At 32.0% G+C, this 23,732-nt stretch overlaps 1 protein-coding gene across 4 annotated transcripts; it reads left to right on the plus strand.

Moving 5' to 3' along the window:
* The first annotated feature begins 10,667 nt into the window (after positions 1–10,667).
* On the plus strand, positions 10,668–22,990 carry LOC109161584. Of its 4 annotated transcripts, none has more exons than XM_019310048.1 (11): positions 10,669–10,817; positions 11,004–11,145; positions 12,068–12,578; positions 12,986–13,133; positions 13,801–13,911; positions 14,045–14,924; positions 15,574–15,669; positions 17,250–17,319; positions 20,261–20,397; positions 21,648–21,714; positions 22,593–22,990. In XM_019310048.1, the coding sequence occupies exons 1-11, from the start codon at positions 10,807–10,809 to the stop codon at positions 22,751–22,753; spliced, it is 2,334 nt and encodes a 777-aa protein (XP_019165593.1). In that variant the 5' UTR covers positions 10,669–10,806; the 3' UTR covers positions 22,754–22,990. The 4 variants fall into 4 exon arrangements, 3 of the variants coding, with proteins under 3 accessions (XP_019165593.1, XP_019165595.1, XP_019165594.1); XM_019310049.1 differs by having other exon boundaries at positions 10,670–10,817; positions 20,264–20,397; XM_019310050.1 differs by lacking the exons at positions 20,261–20,397; positions 21,648–21,714; positions 22,593–22,990 and adding an exon at positions 17,514–17,868.
* Positions 22,991–23,732: the final 742 nt, after the last annotated feature.

The following is a 23,732-nucleotide window of genomic DNA, read 5'->3' on the forward strand; positions in this document are numbered from 1 at the left end:
TTTGAAGATTTTATTTATCATTATTTAGTATTTTCATAAATTAGGCAAATATGTTCGTTTTCTAACAACTCAGTTATAGAAATGAATTGCTATCCTTATTCATTTGTATGGAAGATATATTTTTTTGTCTAGATATATAGCAATTTTTTCATTTAAAAAAAATAAATATCACCGATTATATTTACACATTAATGAAACCTCTTTGTAGACGACATTGATAGTGACAACACAATCTTGTTCATCTTCGTCTAGAGCTAACATCTTCTCCATCAGGACGGGTTACTTGGATGAAAATATATAATGGTAGAATATCACTCAATTAGTTATCCTTTTATATTTTCAGTCAATTCGTAATATCATATTTATTTTCAGTCAATTATTCTTTTTTTATTTTCAGTCAATTAGAATATCAAATATAGTGATATTTTTACCTAACTTTCATTCCATTTTTAATTGATGATGTAGATATTATTATTGAAATATTTTCGTTCCATTTTTAATTTACATTTACTATTGTTTAAAATATGCATTTACTATTGATAATGTAGAATATTATTATTGGAATATTTTCCTCCAATTTTTAATTTTCATTCCATTTTTAATTAAAATGCAATGATCTGACCATTTTTTTAGTCAATTATAGATCATTTTTTATTTGCAGTCAATTATTAATATTCATTTCCTTTTATGTTTTCAGTCAATTAGTAATATTAGATTCATTTTCAGTCAATTATTCTTTTTTATTTCCAATCAATTAGTCAATTAGAATATAGATGCAGTGATATATTTTTACCTAATTTTCGTTCCATTTTAATTTGATGATATAGAATATTATTAATGTAATATTTTCGTTCCATTTTTAATTTATCTTTACTATTTTTTAAAATATGTCTTTACTATTTGATGATGTAAAATATTTCCTTTCCATTTTTAATTTTCCTTTACTTCTAACCAAAAAAAAAAAAAAAAAAAAAAAAAAAAAAAAAAGAAGAAGAAGAGACTTTGGACTTCTCAATACTTGCCTACATTGATTTTTTTCCCACCGTGTCCGGACACGGTGACTAATCCCCTCGATGAATTGTAAGCACCTCTTTTGGGTGGGATAACTGGCTTAGAGATTTAAGGCTGCTCCATTCTCAAATCCAAGGATCGAACCCTTGACCTTTGGTTAATGATGGATGAGTCACTTACACTCAACCACACCCTCCAGGTTACTTGCCTACATTGATGGACATGCAATAATGTTTGTAAGAGGAACAACTTATATAGAGGAGCTCAAGAGCTCCTCTTTCCAAACATTTTCAATATGAGATTAAAATGATCCCACATTATTTACAAAGCGAGCCCGTGACTCCCTTTTGTCTTTTTCTTATTTTTTAAAAATTTTAATTTTATTTTGTATATCGTTTTATTTTGTTTATTATTATTATTATTATTATTATTATTATTATTATTATTATTATTATTATTATTATTATTATTATTGACAAATTCACTATTTTAACAATTTATCTTTAATCAAAACACCAAAAATATATTATTTAATAACTAAGTAATTTGTTCCAAGCTGCTAAAAACTAAAACAATACATACATTTTGGGTCAATCTTTCCTAACCCCCACTAATAAATAATAAATAATAAATAATAAATAAATCAAACTAAAATAAGAAGGTAAAGCTAAGGTTACTTAAATAAGAACATTTTGATATCTCAATACTTGCCACATCGATGGGCAAACAATTATGTTTGTACTTCTTATATAAAGGAGATCAAGAGCTCATCTTTTCAAGCATTTTCAATGTGGGATGAAAATGAACCGACATCATTTATAAAGGGAGCATGTGGCTCCCCTTTGTCTTCTTTTTTTCTTTTTTTTTTTGTTAATTTTAATTTTATTATGTATATAGTTTTGTTTGGATTGTTATTATTATTGTTGTTGTTGTTGTTGTTGTTGTTGTAATTTGATTATTTGACAAATTCACCAAAATTTTAAGAAATTCGTCTGTTTAATATTTTATATTTAATCACAAAACTAAAAATATTATTTAATAACTTAGCAATTTGCTCCAAACTGCTAAAAACTAAAACAACACATACATTTTGGGTTAATCTTTCAAAACCGCACTAATAATAAATAAAAAATAAATAACAAATAATAAATAATAAATAAATTAATAAAAACAAAAATATGAAGACAACGCTAAAGCTTCTTAAATAAGAACCTTTTAACTTCTCAATACTTGTCCACATTGATGGGCAAGTAATTATGTTTATAAGAGGAGTTTTGCTCCTCTTATATAGATGAGCTCTCTCTTTTCAAACATTTTCAATGTGTGATCAAAATGATCACACATCATTTACAAAAGGAGTCTGTGACTCCTCTTTGTTATTTTTTTTTAACTTTTAATTTTATTTTGTATATAGTTTTGTTTGGATTATTATTATTATTATTATTATTATTGTTGTTGTTGTTGTTATTATTGGTATTGTTATTGTTATTGTTGTTGTTATTGTAATTTGATTATTTGGAGAATTCTCCAAAATTTTAAAAAATTTGTCTGTTTAACATTTTATATTTAAACAAAACATCAAAACTATTATTTAATAACTTAGCAATTTTGCTCCAAAGTGCTAAAAACTAAAACAACACATATACATTTTGAGTTAATATTAGACAAACCCCCTAATAAATTTAAAAAAAAAAAAAAAAAACTAAAATAAGAAGGCATTAAAATAAGGTTTCTTAAATAAGAGCCTTTTGAAACGTTGGACTTCAATAGGTTGAGAAAGTTTATATGAACAGATACTACATGTAACACGGTGAATCGAATAGTTATGCTATGGAACCGTGTCCACTTTGCAAGGTGGACACAGTTCTATGTTCATAATTAATGAACTATATGTTCATAATTATAAAACTAAATATTCATAATCTTTGAACTTTATATTCATAATTATTGAACTCTATATTCACAACTACAAAACTCTATGTTCATAATTACTGAACTATATGTTCATAATTAGAAAGTTATATATTCATAATTTTTAAACTTCATATTCACAATTATTGAATCTCTATATTCATAATTACATAACTATATGTTCATAATTATGTTCACAACACTATGTTCATAATTTTAGAACTATATATTCATAATTTTTGAACTGTATATTCATAATTATGAGCAATTTTAGAATTGTGTCTACCTTGCTAGGTGGACACGATTCCACAACATAATTTGACGTGTCAATAGTACTCAAAAAATAAAATATTTGCCTTTGGACTTCTCAATACTTGTCCTCATTGATGGACAAACAATTATTATATTTGTAAGAGGAGCTCAAGAGCTCCTCTTTCAAACATTTTCAATGTGAGATCAAAATGATCCAACATCATTTATAAAGGGGAGCCCGTGGCTCCTTTTCGTCTTCTTCTTCTTTTTTTTTTTAATTTTTTTTTTGTATATTGTTTTGTTTGGATTATTATTATTATTATTATTATTATTATTATTATTATTATTGTAATAAATGTTTGTATATCATTTTGTTTGGATATATATTCATAATTTTTGAATTTCATATTCACAATTATTGAATATGTATATTCATAATTACATAACTATATGTTTATAATTATGTTCACAACACTATATTTATAATTATAGAAGTATATATTCATAATTATGAACAATTTTTTAACTGTGTCTACTTTGCAAGGTGGACACGGTGCCACAGCATAATTTATCGGGTCAATAGTACTAAAAAAAAAGTCTTTGGACTTCTCAATATTTGTCCACATTGATGGGCAGCAATTAAATGTTTGTAAGAGAAGCAATGATCCTCTTATATAGATGATTGAGCTCCTCTTTCCAAACATTTTTAATATGTGATCAAAATGATCTCACATCATTTACAAAGGGAGCCACATTTGTCTTCTTCTTATTTTTTAATTTTTATTTTTATTTTAATTTTAATTTGTATAAAGTTTTGTTTGGATTATTATTATTATTTTATTATTATTATTATTATTATTATTATTATTATTATTATTATTATTATTATTATTATTATTATTTACGAATTAATAGATTTTGTTTAATTTCGATTTGAGATTTACTTACCAAATAAGTTTTATTACAAAAGTTTGAACGGGAAAATAAAATAGAATGATTTTATTTTTATCTATAATATATATATATATATATATATATATATATATATGGATTAATTATTACCCTAATATCTAATTTATAATTCTGATTTTAAATTTCTTATTATTATTAACATTAATATTTGATTAGTTTTATAAATTACGTGTAAATTATATATGCACTATGCATAAATTCTAAATTTCTTAGTATAATAATAATATTTTTCTTCCCATATATATATTAAATATTATTAATTGTATATAATATCTATTTTTAATTGATAGATGATATTGCAGAAATGCCCCTAAATTTTGGAGAGAAAATTTGGTTAGGATGATTTTACTTTTAATTATATATAGATAGATTGATTCTATTTCATTTTTTAAGCAAAATCTTTCTTAAAGATTAATAGTAAAATAAAGCTAACTTATTAATAATCGATTCTATTACATTTTTTTACGCAAATTTTTTCTTAAATATTAATAGTAAAATAAGGCTAAATTATTAATAACAAATTCTATTCTATTTTCTATGCAAAATCTTTTCTAAAAGATTAATAGTAAATATCTTAATGATTCTTTTTCTTATATTGCTTATTGATTCTTTTCTATTTTTCAGAGTGTAGAAAAAATTCACATGGCTAACATTTCCTTCCATTCAATTCCATTTTTCCATATTATTATTAATTTCCTTCCCAATATTATTCTATATTGTTTTGGCGTACGGCTTTCTTCCATTCATTTCTATTTTTTCATATTATTATTAATTGTTTAGGCTGGAACTTGTAAAGGAGGATATTGTTTTTATTAATTAATATAGAATTAGATTACCAATTAAAATTAAAGTTTTTATTATAATTAACAATAATATTACCAATTATTATTTGAAGATTTTGTAAAATAATAAGTAAAATTGTATTACGGATAGGAAAATATATGTACTTTAATTTTAATTTAAATTATTAATAATTAATTCTATTTTATTTTTTTTAACAAAATCTACCTTAAAGATTAATAGTAAAATAAAGAAAAACTATTAATAATTGATTCTATTACATTTTCTTACGCAGAATTTTTCTTAAAGATTAATATAGTAAAATAAAGCTAAATTATTAATAACTGAGTCTATTACACTTTTTTAGGCATAATTTTTTTTAAAAAGATTAATAGTAAAATAAGGCTAAATTATTAATAATCAATTCTATTCTATTTTTTATGCAAAATCTTCCGTAAAAGATTAATAGTAAAATATCTTAATGATTATTTTCCTTATATTGCTTATTGATTCTTTTCCATTTTTCAGAGTGTAGAAAACATTCACATGGCTAATATTTCCTTCTATTATTTTCCATATTTTCATATTATTATTAATTTTCTTCCCAATATTATTATTAATTGTTTGGGCGTACGGCTTCCTTCCATTATTTTTCATTTTTTCATATTATTATTAATTGTTTATGCGGGAACTTGTAAAGGAGGATTTGTTTTTATTAATTAATATAGAATATAAATCAAAACTTCAGAAGTCCGATTACTTCAATAATCAACGCAAAGAACTAAGAAGAATATAATAATAGTCAATTGGTGTATTAAAGACGATTCCTGCTATATCTTGTCATGTATATTACAACAGAAACTTAACCACTCCTCATTCTCCAATTACCCGTGAGTTACACATTTTATTGTGTGACATTTTAAATTCTTGACCAATGACAATATCACAAAAAAATAAAGAGAGAGATTAGAGGAGTCAGCACTCAGCATCCCTTTAAACGGGCAGGAGTAGGCACCACTCAAAGCGAGATTCACATGAGGCTGTATTTCATAAATGATAATGAAACTTCAATAAAAGCAAAAAATCAATATATGAAATGGACTTGGAGTAACTGTAGAAATATTCAGAATAAATCATCATCTAGGCATATGATATGAATAGCTTTTCGTTGAAAAAAGTATTAAATTTGGACAATACAACCATGAAAAACGTATTGTATCTAATCCAATCAAACTACTTGGATGTTAAACCTACCGTTAATTTCAAAACGCTGCTAAACTGAATGATCAAGTCTGAAGACATAGTGGGGAAAAAGGGATGCAATATAAAATGAAGACTTATAATTTTTGTACTCATCAACTCACTGTATTTATAGGTGAAAAATATGAGAATTATAAATTTGTAAAAATTTTCAAAAAGAAAGTGTATTTATTTATTTAAGGTATTACCCTAATCAATTCATTATATTGATATTCCTAATTAATTTATTATATTAATATTCCTAATTAATCTTATTCCTAATTAATTCATAATATTGATATTACTAAATTTCCATTTTTCATTTGCTTACCAAATAAGCTTTATTAAGTATTTGACCAATAAAATATAAAATATATTTAATTAATTTGACTACAAAAGTTTGGGCGGGAAAATGGAATAGGAGGATTTTACTTTTATATATATATATATAGATATATAGATATATAGATATATAGATATATATAGATATATAGATATATAGATATATAGATTAGGAGTGTACGTTTCGAGTTTCGAGTTTCGATTCGTTTTTTTGGGTTTCATATTTGATTCTTCAGTTTAAAAAGTTTTGATTTTTTTATTTAAAAAAATTAAACCATTTGATTTAACATTAGAGTTCGGTTCAATTTCAAGCGATTTGATTTCGATTCAATTATAGTGAAAGTCTACTGTTTAAACGTTTTCTTTTTCGCCCGATCAATTTTTCATGCCACTTAAACTGTTTTGGTGATGACAATAGCATCTATCTGTATAGTTAATATTTAAAAAATAAAAATTATTAAAAGAATAACTTTCAAATATTCATACAGATTTTCAACACAACCATTTAAAGAAACTATAATGAAATCTCATAAACCGGCAGTGTTCAAACCCTCATTCCAATTTGAAATAAAATGGAATGAATTTCAGTTTAAACCAGTTCAATAATCTAGAATTCCTGGTGGTTCCAACGAGATCTTTCAAAAAAAAAAAAATTCAAGTTCTTCTCTACATTCAATATTTCAAATTTTCAACCAATCATAAACAAAATTACAGAAGCAAAATTCCAACATAGCCAAAGTCCCATACAACAAAATCAAATCATTATATAGAGGACAATATACAACAAAACTTGGTAAAAGTCATTGCAACAAACAAATGGGGAAAAAAACAAAAGCAGCCCCTTACCTCTGGTCACCGGTCGGACTTCAACAGTGGTAGACGGCGGTGAGGTTACGGTAACTGTATGTAGCCTACGGCGTTCAGTGTATGGGGTGCCGGCTACGGATTGCAGGTTGCGTTCAGGTTATTATTATTATTAATATATATATATATATATATATATATATATATATATATATATATATATATATATAAAACAATCGAACGGTTTTCGGTTCCTTTGTTGAGCATATAACCATTAATGTGCAATCCAACTATCAGCTTAGCTTTTAGTTGAAATGGAGCACATACTTCAATTTGGTATCAGAGTCAGACCAAACTCTCCCGAGCACACGTGAGAGGGCGTATTGAGCATATAACTATTAATGTGCAATCCAACCATCAACTTAGGCTTTTAGTTGAGATGGAGCACATGTTTCAATTTCCTCTAAAACTAGTACCGACCGATACATTAGTTTTAAACCAAATCGAACCGGTTCGATTTGGATAAATTGGACCGTTTTGTCCAATCCTAACAAATTGTCACACATTACGAATAAGAGGAAATTACACTTTTGGTTCTGCGACTATTGGTGTCTTGTTAATTTCAGTACGTGACTTTAAAAACTAACAATTTAGTCTCGTAACTATGTAATTTTTAACACATTTAGTCCTCCGTCCAAATCGCCGGTGAAATGTTTCCGGAAAAACGTAAATAATTTTAAATTGTTTATTTATAGGGACAAAATGGTCAATAATTTAAGTTAATTCATCGCCCATGCGACTAACCTAAGCTGAAGTCAGCAACTCAGCCCTCGCTCCTCACTAGTCAGTCGCCCGAAGTCCGCCGGACTCACCCATTGCCACCGCACACCGACGGCAGATCATACCATTGAATAGGTAAACAAGGGCGTAAGGCGACAGTGATGTACGCTGTTCTCTTACGATTTTGTTGTCAATTTCACAGCCTAAAATAATAGCTTATGCAGTCTTCCGTTAGAGACGGGCAGCATTTCTTTCTCCTAGGAATTTGGATACACGAAGAATAGCGCCGGATTTTCCATTTTCGTCGGCTTTTTTCGAAATAGTGGTTAGATTTAGGGGTTTATCATGGTTTCAAGCAATGCTGCCCCAGCTCCCCATGCATTGTTCATATTCGGGGATCACCAATATTTGGATATAATTTATTGCCGTCAAGAGACTGTTGCCGAGAAGCTTGTTCATATTCGGGGAGCACCAATATTTGGATATAATTCATTGTCGTCAAGAGACTGTTGCCGAGAAGCTTGGAAACAGGAGATGTTGAACTCAGTAGCTCATGGAATTGTAACCAATTTATTTAATTGATTTTGTAGAAGTCCTGCATGCATTTTAAACCAATTTTAATTGATTATTAGTTTCATTATGTATTAGAGCATTGGCAAGCTTGGAAAGGTCGGCGATACTATGAAGGTTGCACTAGGTTTCTTTCGGAACCATATGATGCCAAAGTTGCTTGCTTAAATTTACTGTTTTGCCCTCAAGAATAAACAATTTAAAAACATTTACGTTTTTTCCGACAACATTTTACCGGTAATTTGGCCGAAAGGACCAAATGTGTTAAAAATTGCATAGTTACATGACTACATTGTTAGTTTTTAAAGTCACGTACTTAAATTAACAAGACACCAATAGTCACAGGACCAAAAGTGTAATTTCCTCTTACGAATAATATATCAATGTGTTTGAAATGAATGTTTTCATAATTTTATTGTCAATTTATAATTCTGATAATTATTCATAGAAGATATTGATACAAAATTTTAATAAATTATAGTTATTATGAGAGTTTCGCATATACAATTTTGTTAGAGTAACTCAACAATGTCATTTTTTAGAAGTTTTTAAAGGGATATCTATGAAAGAGATAGAAGATAGAAAATGAAAAATGAAAAAAAAATGCTGACAACAATATATATGTATATAATAGATATCAAATGCGGTAATAAGTTTCATGTGTGGAAACGGGGTTAACCCTTTATCTAATCTATATCAAACACATATAAATAAATAAAAATGCGGTAACAATTTAGTCTTTCTATATATATGTCAAAATTAATATGCGTGTTTTTTTGTGCTTAAACGCCTGATATTTGTGTTGTGTGCTCATGTTCAAGGTGTCTATTTAAATTTTAAACTATTAAAATTATGTGAATACATATTTTTTAGTCTTTTTACATTTATCATCATATCAAAAAGTTAATTTTATCAAACAATTGTAAGATAATCAACTAGTTTATAACCGTTCAATTTGCAACTTCTAACTTATAATTTTTCGATTTCAGCTAAGTTTGCCAAACGTAACCTCTGCCCGTTAATTACATTTGATCAATAAAGTGAACATTAATGCCATTATGTTTTATTTATTTTTTATTTTTTAATACATAAACAAGATCTAAGGAATGAGAAAGTGACCATTATTATTTTATTAATAATGCGAGTTAATACCAGCTTGGGTCTACCGAGTGTAGTGGCATCGCCACATTTAGTCATACACTTTCAATGTAACTATATGTGTTCCTTCAACTTTCAAATTTAACTATCTCTAGTCATTCAACTTTCAAGTTAACCACTAATGAGTTATTTGGTTGGATGTGGTTACAATTAAATTACAGTTTAATTATTTGGCCACCTGAATTACAGTGTTTGGTTAGAGGGAATTACAATTCCACCGAATTGCAATTCATCATTTTGTTGTATTGCAATTCATACATTTTCCCATATAAGTTGCAATTCAATAGGAAAAAGAAAGGGAAATGGAAGAAAAAATGACTTTTTTTTACTATTGATTATTATTAACATTATTATTACAGACTGATATTTTTTCACCAAAAAAAAAAAATACAGACTGATATTTTAATCTTTATTCCACTTATTCACTTATCATCCCTAATAATTTTATTTCTCTGTACCAAACAATATAATTTGAATTTATACTTTATTAATTCGAATTACAATTTGTTTCCCCATATTTCATTTCTTCCAACCAAACGTCCCTGATCCTTCAACTTTTAAATTTATAACTAGGTCTTAACCTTGCCCTTAATTAAACTAATAAAATGACCATGACTAGTTATATTTGAAAGTTAAAAAAATTATGAATGATTAGATTGAAATTTTAGAACGAAATATGGACCCAGCTGGTATTAACTCTTATTAATGCCATTAATTTTTTACTAAACAGGGTAACAGACTAAAAGGAAGTTCATTCAGACCCAACGACGGATTCGCGCGTCTTTTTAGGCTAAAGGACAAAAATGTATCAATATCCCGCAAAAAGGGATTCAGAAAGTTTACGCTAATAGCTAGTGGCCAACTCCCGAAGTTATCAGTGTTCCTCTTTGGCGAGACCGCTACCCTAACGTATCGCTCATCACCGGATTCTTCGTCGTCTGCGTCGCTCTCTACGTATACATACCGGCGTCTGAGAGTGATCGGTGCATGCGGCGAAGGTACGCGTACTTTTTTGTCGTCCGACTGTTGATAATCTCAACTTTGTGGTTACATTCTTAGATTCACTCGAGATTGTTTTTGGATGAGTTTGAGACTCAATTGGTTGATGATTTTTCTTCTGTGAAGTTCCGAAGTACAGGTATTTTGCATTTGGTGACTCTTGAGTTTTGTTTTTATTTTTGAAGGATCATGGGAAACGGTGAGGCTATGGCGTCCAAGGAGGTATTACTGAAAGTGCTGCTGGATGAACTGGTGGACCCTCACTTGCCAGTTTGCATTCCTAGCGGAACTCCACCTATCGATAAGCAGCGCAGCGTTGCCAAACAGGTCTCATTTACTTGCCAATGCTTGATTTTCGTTTTTATTATAGGATGCGTGATATATCAAGTTCCTTCAATTTTCTGATGTTGAATTATTGCAATGTTTCTTTAAATTGGTTTTACTAGCTGTAGGCGGACTGGTTACTGACAGAAATTATTGTTTTCCTGTCAGTTCTTGAGATAGTTTCCCAATTTCTGAGCTAATGAAGAATGAAGTGAACCAGTATTTTTGCATTGTGAAAGTGCCACTTGTCCTCTTTTAGTGTAGAAAAATGCTAAACCCTACTAAAATCACCCCCTCATATTCATTCCGTAACTTGACAATATCACAATATGACATTATCTATAAGGCTTGAAAAAAGGAAATTTCGTTATTTTAATTGGCTACTGGTGAATTGGTCTAGCCCGGATAATGTAATAATCAAATTCAAAGAAAAATCCAATATACTTACACATTAGGGAGTGGCTTTAGTATGAGAATATAGTATGAGTATTTAGTGTATGAAATGTATGAGTCTTACTCCTTACGTGCGCGAAATGCGACCAACTTCTTGATGTCTCAATTGGAATGTTATAATCCTCTTTTTATTTTTTGAAGTTCATAAGTTGCATGGTTTGATTATTAATACTTAAGAAATGTTGAAATGTTTAAATTGTCTGCAACAGGATCTTGTTATCTACTGCAATTTCAACAAGTTCAAGAAGAATTCTTTTTATTTCTCTCCCATTCCAGTTGTCTCTTTAATCTGGATGGTTATTAATGAATTATGTGGTGGTAGTTTTTATTATCTGTGATGTTCAATGAGGCTTTTCACTTGTATGCCATGCATGCTATTGTTATGGATCTGGAATAATAAAAAAATTTCTTGTCTGATATTTCTATTACTTTATTTACTTGGTTTCTTTTTATTTCTTCTTTCTGGACTCAGCTGCACTGTATTGTGTTGCTTTACAACTACTATCACCGCAAACAATATCCTCAAGCGGAATATTTGGATTTCAAGTCATTTTGCGAGTTGGTTGTAACTTTAAAGCCAGTTTTAGCATGGCATATGAACTGCAAAAAGTCTCAATCAGATTCTGTGGAATTGAATGACTCTGAGAATCAGTTTTCTATAACAGAAAAAGCAATCCAAGGTGCATGCAACTTATCTTCCATGCTAGATGCATCCAAAGCTAATCCTGTTATGGAAGGATGGGAAATTTCAAAAGTTTCGGTTCTATTACTGGACTCCAAGAAGGAGAATTGCTTTCTGAGGTTTGGTTCTGTTAATGATGGGGTATGGTCTGTTCTCGAAAAAGACCTTGAGAACTCCACCAGTGAGAGAAAACACATGAATAAAAGAAGGCGAATTGGTATGAAATCGTTACCAAGTGAACCAAAAACTAATGACTCTAGCTTGCAGCAGCTTGCATTTTTGGCAGTTCAGGATGCAACAGGTAGCTTAGTTAATATTAATTTTCCTGCTGTTGGCTGCACAATAGAGTAGGTAATATTATTTACACAATATTCCTAGTAGAAACTATAAAAAAAAGGCCCTGTTTGAATTTTCTTCACCTGCTTCTTGATTTGGGTAAATCCCTTTCCCCTGGCAGCCCAATAAAATTTTCTTTATCAAAAGAGGTGGCGGGGGGAACCCCCCTATTGATGAATAAAAACTGAACATGTCAGGTGACTGGCCTTGCAATAAGGCCACTTAATTTCCCCCTTGAGTAGCATAAATTTCAGTTCTTATATTGTAAGCAATTTTTTTTATTTTTTTTGAAAATTTCTAATTATGCAAAGATTTTCTTCTGATTTGAGGACTTCCAAATGGTATAAGAAAACTTTGCTTAATGTGATGCAGGTATTAGACGATCCGACCTTAAGGTTTTGGAGAAGCGTGTTGTATATTCTTTAAGTAAAGCAAAGACAACTGCCTGCTTTTACATAATTCAATGCAGTCAATCGGCAAGTCAAGATTTTCAAATTCCTATTAAAGATGCTATTAAGAGGTTAGTATGGCTAAGGACTAGACAAACTGTTTTTGCTCACAGCCACACAAAGTTCTAAACTTTGACTAGACTAGTGATTACCCTGGAGTTAAGTGCCTTCTACTCCCGTAAATTATTAATGACATTGTCATGCTGAAATCAATTTACTTTTTATACTAGAGTCTAACTGGCTCTTAAATGATTTTTGCATCTGTATAAATCTGGTTATATACCATTAAGTTAAGGCCCATTATGTAATACAGCAATAACAGCATTACACAAAAAGTCAAAACCAGGCTGCAAACACATAATGCAGTGCCAGGAAAATGTTTATGGGCATAGACTAGTACATTTGAATGCTGATACAGACTTATACAGTTCTATTCATCCATACTTCAACTATATCACCTGTGTATATAGTTCTTCTGTCTTGTGGCAAGGGCACATTGATTACAAGAACTTGAACATGTACTGGAATTTTAACTTGACTGCACATCTACTAAAATTGTTATAAACTGCCATTTGAGAAGTGAAAACTGAGAACCAGATTGGTCATGGGATTTGATTTTATTTGTTACTTTGAAAAGGTAACCTAAAGGATTGAAAAATTTTTAAGAGCTGTCCTGTCATCTATATAGGTTTATTTTGGCTGTGAGGAACTATGAACTATAACTCTACACTTGATTAGTTTGCAGGGTCCACTAGTAGAGAATAGTTCTGGTTGTTGGTTTACTACTCCAGTTGTTGAGTATTTTCATCTGCTTCCTTACGCCACTATCTTATCAGATTGGATTTTGAGGTACCGTTGCTAATTATTTTAAATTTTAAAGTTTTATTAGGTGTCATGGCATAATATAATGATTGATTATTTGCTCCCATTCCCTGCTATATCAGTATTAACTAAAGTGCCTATCTCCACTGCTGGACTGCAGGGATACAAGTCCAAGTAGCTTGCATAGTTCAATTTCGAGAAGCCCTAAGGATGCAGAAACCACTTCAGTATCTGAACTTTCAGGGAATGAAATTGCATCTTCGAAGATGGGAGATACAAGCATCAAGACCTTGGGTTGCTTGGAAAACCATTGCAACAATATAGTTAGTGAAATAAATGAGAACTCTGACAGGAGTACCAATTCTGCAAAATCTAGTGGCAACGAGGTAGGAAATGAAATTGCATCTTTGAGGATGGGAGATACAAGCATCAAGACATTGGTTCGGGTTTCTGAAATAAATGAGAACTCTGACAGGAGTACCAATTCTGCAAAATCTAGTGGCAAAGAGGTAGGGAATGAAATTGCATCTTTGGACATGGGAGATACAAGCATCAAGATTTTGGATTGCTTGGATAATCACTGCAACAATGTGGTTAGTGAAACAAATGAGAACTCTGACAGGAGTGCCAATGCTGCAAAATCTTGTGGCAAAGAGGTAGGTGCTAGTGCTAGCTCTCAGAGGATAGGCAAAAAGAAGACAGTGGACGAAAGGGAGAGCTTTAACAATAACCATTGCAACTCTAATTTTATTAGTAAAGATACAAGCAGTCTCAATCAGGAGGTTCGGGAAGCTTTCAAATATAAAAGTATTGATGGTGACTGTGAATCAATCAGCGAATGTGCAGAATTTAGGGTTGAAGAGGCAAAAGCTATCAAAGACATAGTGAAAGAAGTTGCTGATTTTAACAATTCCTACAAAAGCTCTCATGGAACATCTTTTACTGGAAATGAGTTAGATAATGCCAGCGTGGCATCTCAAGAGCTTGAAAAAATATATCACGGCCAAACTAAAGATACAACAGATTTTGGAGCCAATGAAGTAAGTGCTGGCAATGGCTCTGGATGGCCAAAAAAGAGACATATTGGTACATCTAAAATGAAAGCTTTGGCTTTTTATTGGTTAGTCATAAGGTGTTGTCTTGAAGGGGAGAAATAGTGAAGACTATCAGCAAGGTTGCAGATTTTTTAGGCAAAGAGGCAAGTCCTGTCAATACCTTCTGGAGTACAGGTTAATAGAATGGTGTTGAGGGCATAGAGAAGTTTTGAAGCTGTCAAGTCAGTCATTTAAGGGTGTTAGAATCTATGACAGTGATCAAAACTATTAAAGGAGAAAAACCATGGTGAAGTTGCATCTTACTGGGAGAACCAATTTTTTCTCCCTTAAGATTTTGATCAATGCCACTCGACTATAATCCCCTGCATCTATTGGAAATTTCTATGCAATCAACTCTTCTTTTTCTTTGTACTCTGGAAGGTATTGACAGCAGTGGCCTCATTGCTACAATCTGCAACTATGCTGATTATGTGTACATTATTGTTCCCCTTAAACACACCACTGGATTCTGTACTAAAAATATTTATGACATCACAGCTTTCATTTATGCTTCAGTCAACCTACTTGAAATGCTTTATAAACATCTATGGTTTTTTACTCTATTAATCACTTTGAATGTTTAAATTATTTACAGACAGAGCTAGCTTGCAAAGTAATCTTTTCAGCTTCTGATGGAAAATCATCAACGCAGACTGTACCAGGACGTCTTTACAAGAATGAAGAGATACTGGTACTGTAGGTTGTCTTAACTTTAATAGACCAGGAATTGCATGTGGCACTAGTTAGTTTGCTACTTTTTGTTAACTTTATAACCCGAAACCACTTCAATACTCTCATCTTTCTTATCTTTAAATTGCAGTTAATATTTCCGTTTGAATTTTTTTATTAAAAAAAGACAGATTGTATTGAAGTGGACTTTAGGAAATTGAAATAACGTCTGTTATGGTAAATCCCCAAGATAAGAAATAGAGCATTCAACTAATTAATACAAACAACAGGGAAATGGAAGAAAATGTTGAGAGATTTACAAATTTAGTTTATTTTTAAAAATTATATGTATTGAAGTTCTACGGTGGCAATGGGTTGAGGGTGACTACATCCACCACCCTTGGCCCACGGTTGGACTTTTTCAAAACTTGCCCCACCCTACCAAATGCGGGTTCCTACCACGTTATCTTATTAAATAATTTTTAAAAATCAATAATATTTAAAATATTTACGCATTGTATTTTAAAAAAAAAACCACCAGTGCAAGTTAAGTTAGGGAGAATACCCAAATGTTGGATTAGAATTGTCATCCCTGGTGTAAAAGTATTTGTATTTAAAAGTTTGGAAAACTATAAATATTTGAGAGTGCTAGAATTTATGTTAGCTTTTAGTTGAATGAGAGTATCTGTGTTAACTATTGAGGTCTATATCCATGGTGGATATGGTATGGGGTTTAAGAACCTAATCCAAGGTGGATTGGAGGTTGAGGTGGGTGATGTGTTTGAAAAGGTGGGTTAGGTATAGATGTAGGACAGTAGGACACCTTAACCCATTGTGATACACACCACTCTAGGAAGAAGACCGGCACTATTGAAGGAAAGCAAATGGAAATGAAAAAAAAAAAATCAAGCTGCAAGATTTGCGTTTGGGATGGGCATTAATTCAAGGATAGAATAATTAAATCAATTTTTAACCTTTGATTGATAGTCTACATATTTAGTATGCTGTAATAGAGTATAAATCTGGCATCCTTCCTTGGGGAGAGAGATATCCAAAAATTAGTTAGAATAATCAGCATGCTATTAAGGGGCAAGACTTGAATCTTGTTGGACAATACCATTTTGGTATTCCTTGGTCTATTTTGTGTTATTTTGCACTTCAAATTTTCCAGTTTCAATTCACTAAATTGCTTGCCTCATTACACCATCAATTGGTTTAACTTGCCATTTGATCCGAGAATGACATGACTAGAGGCATGAGTTGATGCGTTGGAGATCCAGTTTGACCATACCCTCTCCACCCTTGCATATTGTGGATCCCATCCCAATGCCAACCAAAACTATTGGAATACCCACTTTTTAATGTGGCAAGTTTTGTATGGTGTTTTTTTTTTTTTTTTTTTTCCAAATCTCAACATATTAAAAAAAAGTTGAGTGGTTGGGGGCATCTAGCATTGCCCAAAATAAAATTAATAAGTTGTTTGTTCAAGTTTTCCTCCCTTTAGGTGTGTTTTTTAATGCTATCTCAATTCTTAGGCTGATCTATAGTTTTTGTTATTTTTTCAAATATACAAATGTTCATTTATGTTGTTCTTGTTGCTAGTGTACTAAGCATCGCCATATTCAAGACAAGAAAGCATCCTGTGACAAAAGTATCCATGGAATCTTAGATGGTATGATTTCTATCTATGGCTTCCATTAGCTGCCTTTGGTTTGAGATTCTTTTCACTCTTTGCATGCCTTTACACACTTTTTCAAGTTCCGCAATTCTTCCACATCATTCCTGGATAGAATAATATCATCGACATAGACTATCAATACAACAGTTTCATTGTATGAGATTTCTTAACAAATAGAGTATGATAAGCCTGACCCTGTATGTAGCCAAGCTTCAAAATCACCTTTGTCAATCTGTCAAACCAAGCTTGAGGGGATTGTTTAAGGTCATACAAAGACTTCTTGAGTTTTCAAACTTGATTCTTTGCCAAACCTCCTTCGAAAACAGGTGGGATTTCCATGTAGACTTCCTCCTCAAGGTTACCATTTAGAAAAACATTTTTTTTATGTCCAACTGTTGCAATTACCAATCTTGGTTGACAGCCAATGAGAGAAGAATTATGATAGTGTTAAGTTTTGCAACAGGAGCAAAAGTTTCTTGATAATCATAGGATTGTGTAAATCCTCTAGCCACCAACCGAGCCTTGAATGTCTCCCATCTGGCAAATCAGTAATAGTCCATGTTCCATTCTTCTCAAGTGCATCAATCTCATCTTGGGCTGCTTTCTTCTATTTAGAATTCTGTAATGCCTCTTGAATTGTGTTGAGAATATGAATATCATCAAGGGAAGTAACAACTGCTTTGTAAGATGGTGACAACCCCACATAAGTAGCATAATTCCCAATTGGATGGCCACAGAAGTAATGGGCAAGGGATTGAATAGGCACTGGAGAAGAAACATTTGGTTTCACGGAAGATTGGATTGGCACAAGAGAAGAAACATCAAGTGTGGCCAAGTCTTGTGTAGAATCAATAAGCACATAAGGCACGAGTTGAGATAAATTTAGTGACTAAATGGGCAAAGGGTACAGACTCAAGAAAGGATTCCCAAATAGATCTTCATTCATGCTCTCTCCCCCTGAACATGAGATTTGAGATAGAAGGATATATGTTCAAAGATGGAGACATCCATAGTGGTCTAAAATTTGTTGGTGGATGGAGAATAACACTTGTATCCTTTGTGTTGGAGAGTAACCTAGAAAAATACACTTATTGGCTCTAGGATCAAATTTGCTACGGTGTTGTGGATACATGTGAACAGATGCTGTGCAACCAAATCCCTCGAGTGGTAAATCAAATGAGATTGTTGTATGTGAGGAAAATTTTGCAAAAGAAGTTGATGTGGGTTTTTTAAATTAAGGATTCTAGATGGCATACAATTAATAAGATAGGTGGCTATGAGAACGACTTCTCCCCAAAAATAATTAGGAACATTACAGGAAAACATAAGACATCGGGTAACCTCCAAGAGATGTCTATTCTTGTGTTTAGGCACCCCATTTTTTTGGGGGGTGTCAATAGAAGAGCTTGTATGGATAATCCCATAATTCTATAGATAGGTATTAAGACTACTAGTGAAGTATTTTGTAGATAGGTATATAAGACTACTAGTAACACATTGAAGATAGGTATATTAGACTCCGTAACACATTGAAGATCACAAGCCAATTTGCAAATGGACAAAAGATTACAATCCAAGTTTGGAACATGTAGGACAGAGTCGAGATACAACTCTTTAGTAAGTTGAATGGAACTTGTCTCAACAATTTTTGAACTTGAACCATCAACAATACATGCAAATGAGTGACCACTACTTGGCTTGTAATTTTGGAGAAGAGTAGCATCTCCTGTTATGTGATTAGAAGCACTTGTGTCAACTATCCACGACCTCATTCCTCCTTTGTTAATAGTGAAAACTGTATGTGAATTCGTTTGAGCAACCATACCTGTCCCAGGAGAGAAATTACTGTCACCAAGGTTTGAAGTTTCTAAACTGCGTCTTGCTTCTGATGTCGTGATGTTGGAAGTTTGTGATGACTGAAATATCAAGGCGGCCTTTCTAGGCGAGATGCCACCGACTACCTAGTCGACTAGGCGATGAGTATTAAATAAATAAAAAAAGTATATATATATTGAAAATATCTTGTCTTGGGCAGCCTATTTGTTGACCTATTTACTTCAAGTAGATGAATAGTTTTTCCTAGAATAGTGAGAAGTCTAGTATTTATTGTATATTGAAAATATCTTGTCTTGGGCAGCCCTTTTGCAACCCTATTTACTTCAAGTTGTCTTGAGAAGATAAATAGTTTTTTCTAGGGTAGTGAGAAGTCTAGTATTTATTGATAACGTGTCAAAGTGAGGTAGTGGGCTTTGATCGGAACAGGAGGACGACGCCAGAGCTCGAACCGCGCCGTCACCGGAGCCACCATGCGCCGGCCCGTGAGGCAGATTCCGGCGACTTCTCCGGTTGGAAATTACACCGGTCAACTCGCCTTAGTGGGTAGGTTCTGCACATGTATGTTTTGTTGAGTTTTGGGTTGTCTTCTGCACGTAGGCGAGGCGAGCACACTAGGCGTTCGGTCTCGATTGACCGGACGCCTAGGCGACGCCTTGATAACCACTGATGAGACCATTCCGTATTTTATCATGGCTTCGGAATTGAGAATGGAAGGCCAATAAAAGTTGGCTTGAAGGGACTAGGGTTCAGAGACCTAGCTCAGATGCCATGAAGAAGTTCTGAAACTCTTACTTAAAAACAATTGGTGATTACAATAGCATATTTTCAAACTACTCTAATAAAGGAAAGAACTAATTAGCTTAATTCTTTCCTCAACTGAAAATCAAGAAACAGAATTATAGGAGAAACTAGAAATAACCACCAATCTCTCCTTTATTCCTAAAATAAATTCGCTAGCTTTGACTCCCTACTATTCAACAAGATGTAATGCCGGTGGCCTTATAAGCACCTAGTAATTCTTGTGGATAGTGCATTGAATTGGCCATAAGTCTATCTGGATTAATATTCTTATTCCTACCTTTTCTTCTTCTCTTTGTAGGCAGCAGGAAAGATAATGAGGGGCTAGAAGGAAAAGTAATCAAACAATTATGTGATGAAATATGCTTTAAGCGAACTCATACCCAAGAAGTACAGAAATTGGGAAGTGTTGCCCTCTCCTTGCGACCTGCATGTCAGGCAAGTTGTTGCATGAGGTTTAAATATATTTTATCTCTTGTGTTTTGCACATTATGGAGACTATCAGATTGGAAGTGTCCTGTAGCTTGCCATGGGAGTAGAGTTTTCATGAGACACCCTTGCTCCACTTTATATAAAGAGAGGATTACATAATTAGTCAATCCTTGATTACATGCTCCATAAAATAAGCAGGGAACATCAATTACTGTTTACATGGTTAATTACATAACCACTCAATCCCTTATTATATGTTTCCTTCTGTTCCTTGAATTCTGTCATTTGAATGATTTGATTCATTTCCTTTTCTGCCTGATTCCCTTTCTTCATAAGTAAACTAGCCAGGGCTTCAGGTCTGTACCACATTTGTTTCAAAAAACATACCAAAACGGGATTATCATATTTTTGAAATGCAATGTCATGTTGCATTCTCAAAGCATAAATTCATGTTCTATTCTGAAAATGGCTGATTCTGTGAATCACTTGTTTGTTATCTACTTATCTCACTCTCATAGTGTCACTTTTAACTCTCTGTCTATTCAGTTGTGAATTTGTGACTGAAGAAGGGCTAATGGAACTATAATGTGGCGTATTGAAACATTATTAGAATTTGAAATCCCCCTATTTCTTCAGTTTTAAAACATTACTGCATTTTGTTGAAAAGGTTTTTAAATGTATATTTAGGGAAGTTCCTTTGAAGAAAATAGTCTATGTCATGGCAACTTTTCTCAATTTGCTTGTGTTCTTTCTGTCCAGCCCTATGCTGAACTTGCTTTTGTCTTCACATTTTTCTTTTCTTCTGTGATTTAAGTTGTCTTAAGTCATGATGCAGCATCAACCATTTCAAATTTATTTATTTTTCTATTTCGTATGCTTTCTTTCAAACTGTATTTGCTACTCCTAATGTTTATTTAAACCTATTTCCAATTTCCAATTTCAAATATTCCAAAAAAAGAAACAATCCATTTCCTTGTCACTGTGCTTCTTGCATTTTCTGATGGTCTGTTGGTGCTCAGGCATCTTGACCTGCAATCATCCCATGTAAATGTTTGAGAAGCTTTATTGTGTTGATAGCTCAATGACAATATGACATTATTTTTACTATAGAATCAACAGTTTATTCCTCTTGTTTACACTTAAACATGCATTCAAAGATACCAGTTCTAGATCTGATGTGAGCACATTGTTTTTTGTTACCCATGGTTACTCTTTTGTCACATAATAAGAAACTAAGGAATATTTTCTTTTGGCAGGACTTAGATGTTATATGTCGTGCAAATAACTGGAGGCTTCCAACATATATTATTTCCGGAACACATGGTAGGACATTTTTTATATGATTGAGCTTATCAAAGGCAACTTGAATTTCCTGGTTATGCTGCTGGTGTAGTGATTTATGCTCAGCAATATTATAAGCATTTACTGTCATCCTCTCAATATTTGATGTGGTGGGTTGCCACATTCTTGAGTTCACTCATTGAAAAGTTTCATCTGTAACCAACATTTGAACAGTTGTAAGAACTTGTGAAATGTGCCTACTCTTAATCTTGTGTTTTGTTTTTAAATAAATGCAATAGTTTCTTTTGATCCTGGATATTCTTTAGGTTAAATGCTAAAGAATAGTGTTAGAGATAGTCAAGCGGGGGTTGGGGTTTTCACTTCACTCTTCTCCCTTTTATTCATACATATGTGACTGTACTTTCTTGTAAATGTTTATGTATAGATGTACAGAACACTAGTGTCAATATAGTAAAAAGATTATTAGCCTTTCTGAGATTTTCAAATACCTTGGTCATTGGTTTGCCTTGACAGTATTTGCTGCAAGTTCTTGTGTGGTGAATGTGAGCTTTTTGTAATAACCCTGACCTATTGTTTCATTGCTCTTCAGTTTATTATGTCAAGATTTATGCATATTTCTATGACCCCATCTCTCTCTGTGGTGTTCTCGTGTGCCATAACTCTTTCTTTCTCATTCTCACTCAGCCACTGCTGTTTTCAATCACGTATTCTCATGGATGTGTTTTTTTAGTTTTGAGGCACCGAGGCACACGCTTGGACTGAGTTCAACAACGATTCCTTTGATAGTGATAGTTTTGACTTAACTCAGCAACACCCTAAAAAACAATATACGGATTTGCATTCTTGTCTTCTTTTTGTACTGCTTGATTGAACTAATACATTCATTTTAACATTTGTAGGTGGTTTCCGTATTAAAGTTGTGATGCAAGAGGGGAGTTTTAAGTGTTCTTGTGAAGGTGATATGCATTCAGATTCGTTAGAAGCAAAGGAGTCAGCTGCAGCTAAGATGGTTTCCAGGTTGCGGGCAATGGCAGACCAGATCCATCAGAGCTTGAGCTAACGAGTATCACATATGTGCTAGATGCCGGATTCTCTTTTGAGCCAACCATGATTTTATGGTATATACTCGCTGGGTACTTTTGATTATATAATACGGGAGCATATAGCAACGAAGATGTTTGATTCATAGAGATGTGTGCTTTTTCTGACGTTTATTTATGCATTACAAACTCGAACAGTCATTTTGTTCTCATTTCAATTTTGGGAGGTGCTAAAATATACTTCTGCTTCTCAGCTATTATACAATGTTGCCCCCATTAATATAATAATATCTCACATGTTCAACACATCAATTTCAAGTGACATTTTGCCAGAAAAAAAATGGTCAGAAGACCATAATGTGGAACAACAAATCTATAGGAAAATGATATATGTACTCCAAGGGAGTAAAACTCCCGCCACATGTCTTGATTTTATTGGAGGAGGATGAAAAGAAAGTATTAAAAATTGTGGCCCACAGTGTATTGAATAAATCAAAAAGTGACATGTAAGTATGGAGTAGAAAATGGAGTAGAATGTGAGAGTACATGCAGTATTACTCAAATCTATATTCGTGTACTTAGACTAGAAAAAAACAAAAACAATAATAGAGGATTGTAGGTGGAATGCTATCGAAGTTGAGAGACTTCAGGTAAAAAAAAAAGTCTTATTCTTTTTCCAAGTATTCATTTTGTTTTATTATCGGGATAAGAGTCAAAGTTTTAAACTAGTTAAGAAAATACAATTAAATCTTTCAAGTAAGAAAAAATTATAATTACCACCTATATTTGAAAGAAAAAATATAATTAAATTGTCACAGAGAAAAAAATGTAATTAAATTGTTACAGGAAAAAAATGTAATTAAAAAGTTTAGCTTATGTTGATCAGTTGAATTACCATGATTTACTCTTCCACAATCTTGTTGAATTACAATGTAAGGACGTAATTGTGGGTTTGGTTTGGACTTTTTCTACGCATGACATTAGTCTAATGGAGGAGAG

This window comes from Ipomoea nil, unplaced genomic scaffold (assembly GCF_001879475.1).
Source record: "Ipomoea nil cultivar Tokyo-kokei standard unplaced genomic scaffold, Asagao_1.1 scaffold2926, whole genome shotgun sequence".
Classification (NCBI taxonomy): domain Eukaryota; kingdom Viridiplantae; phylum Streptophyta; class Magnoliopsida; order Solanales; family Convolvulaceae; genus Ipomoea; species Ipomoea nil.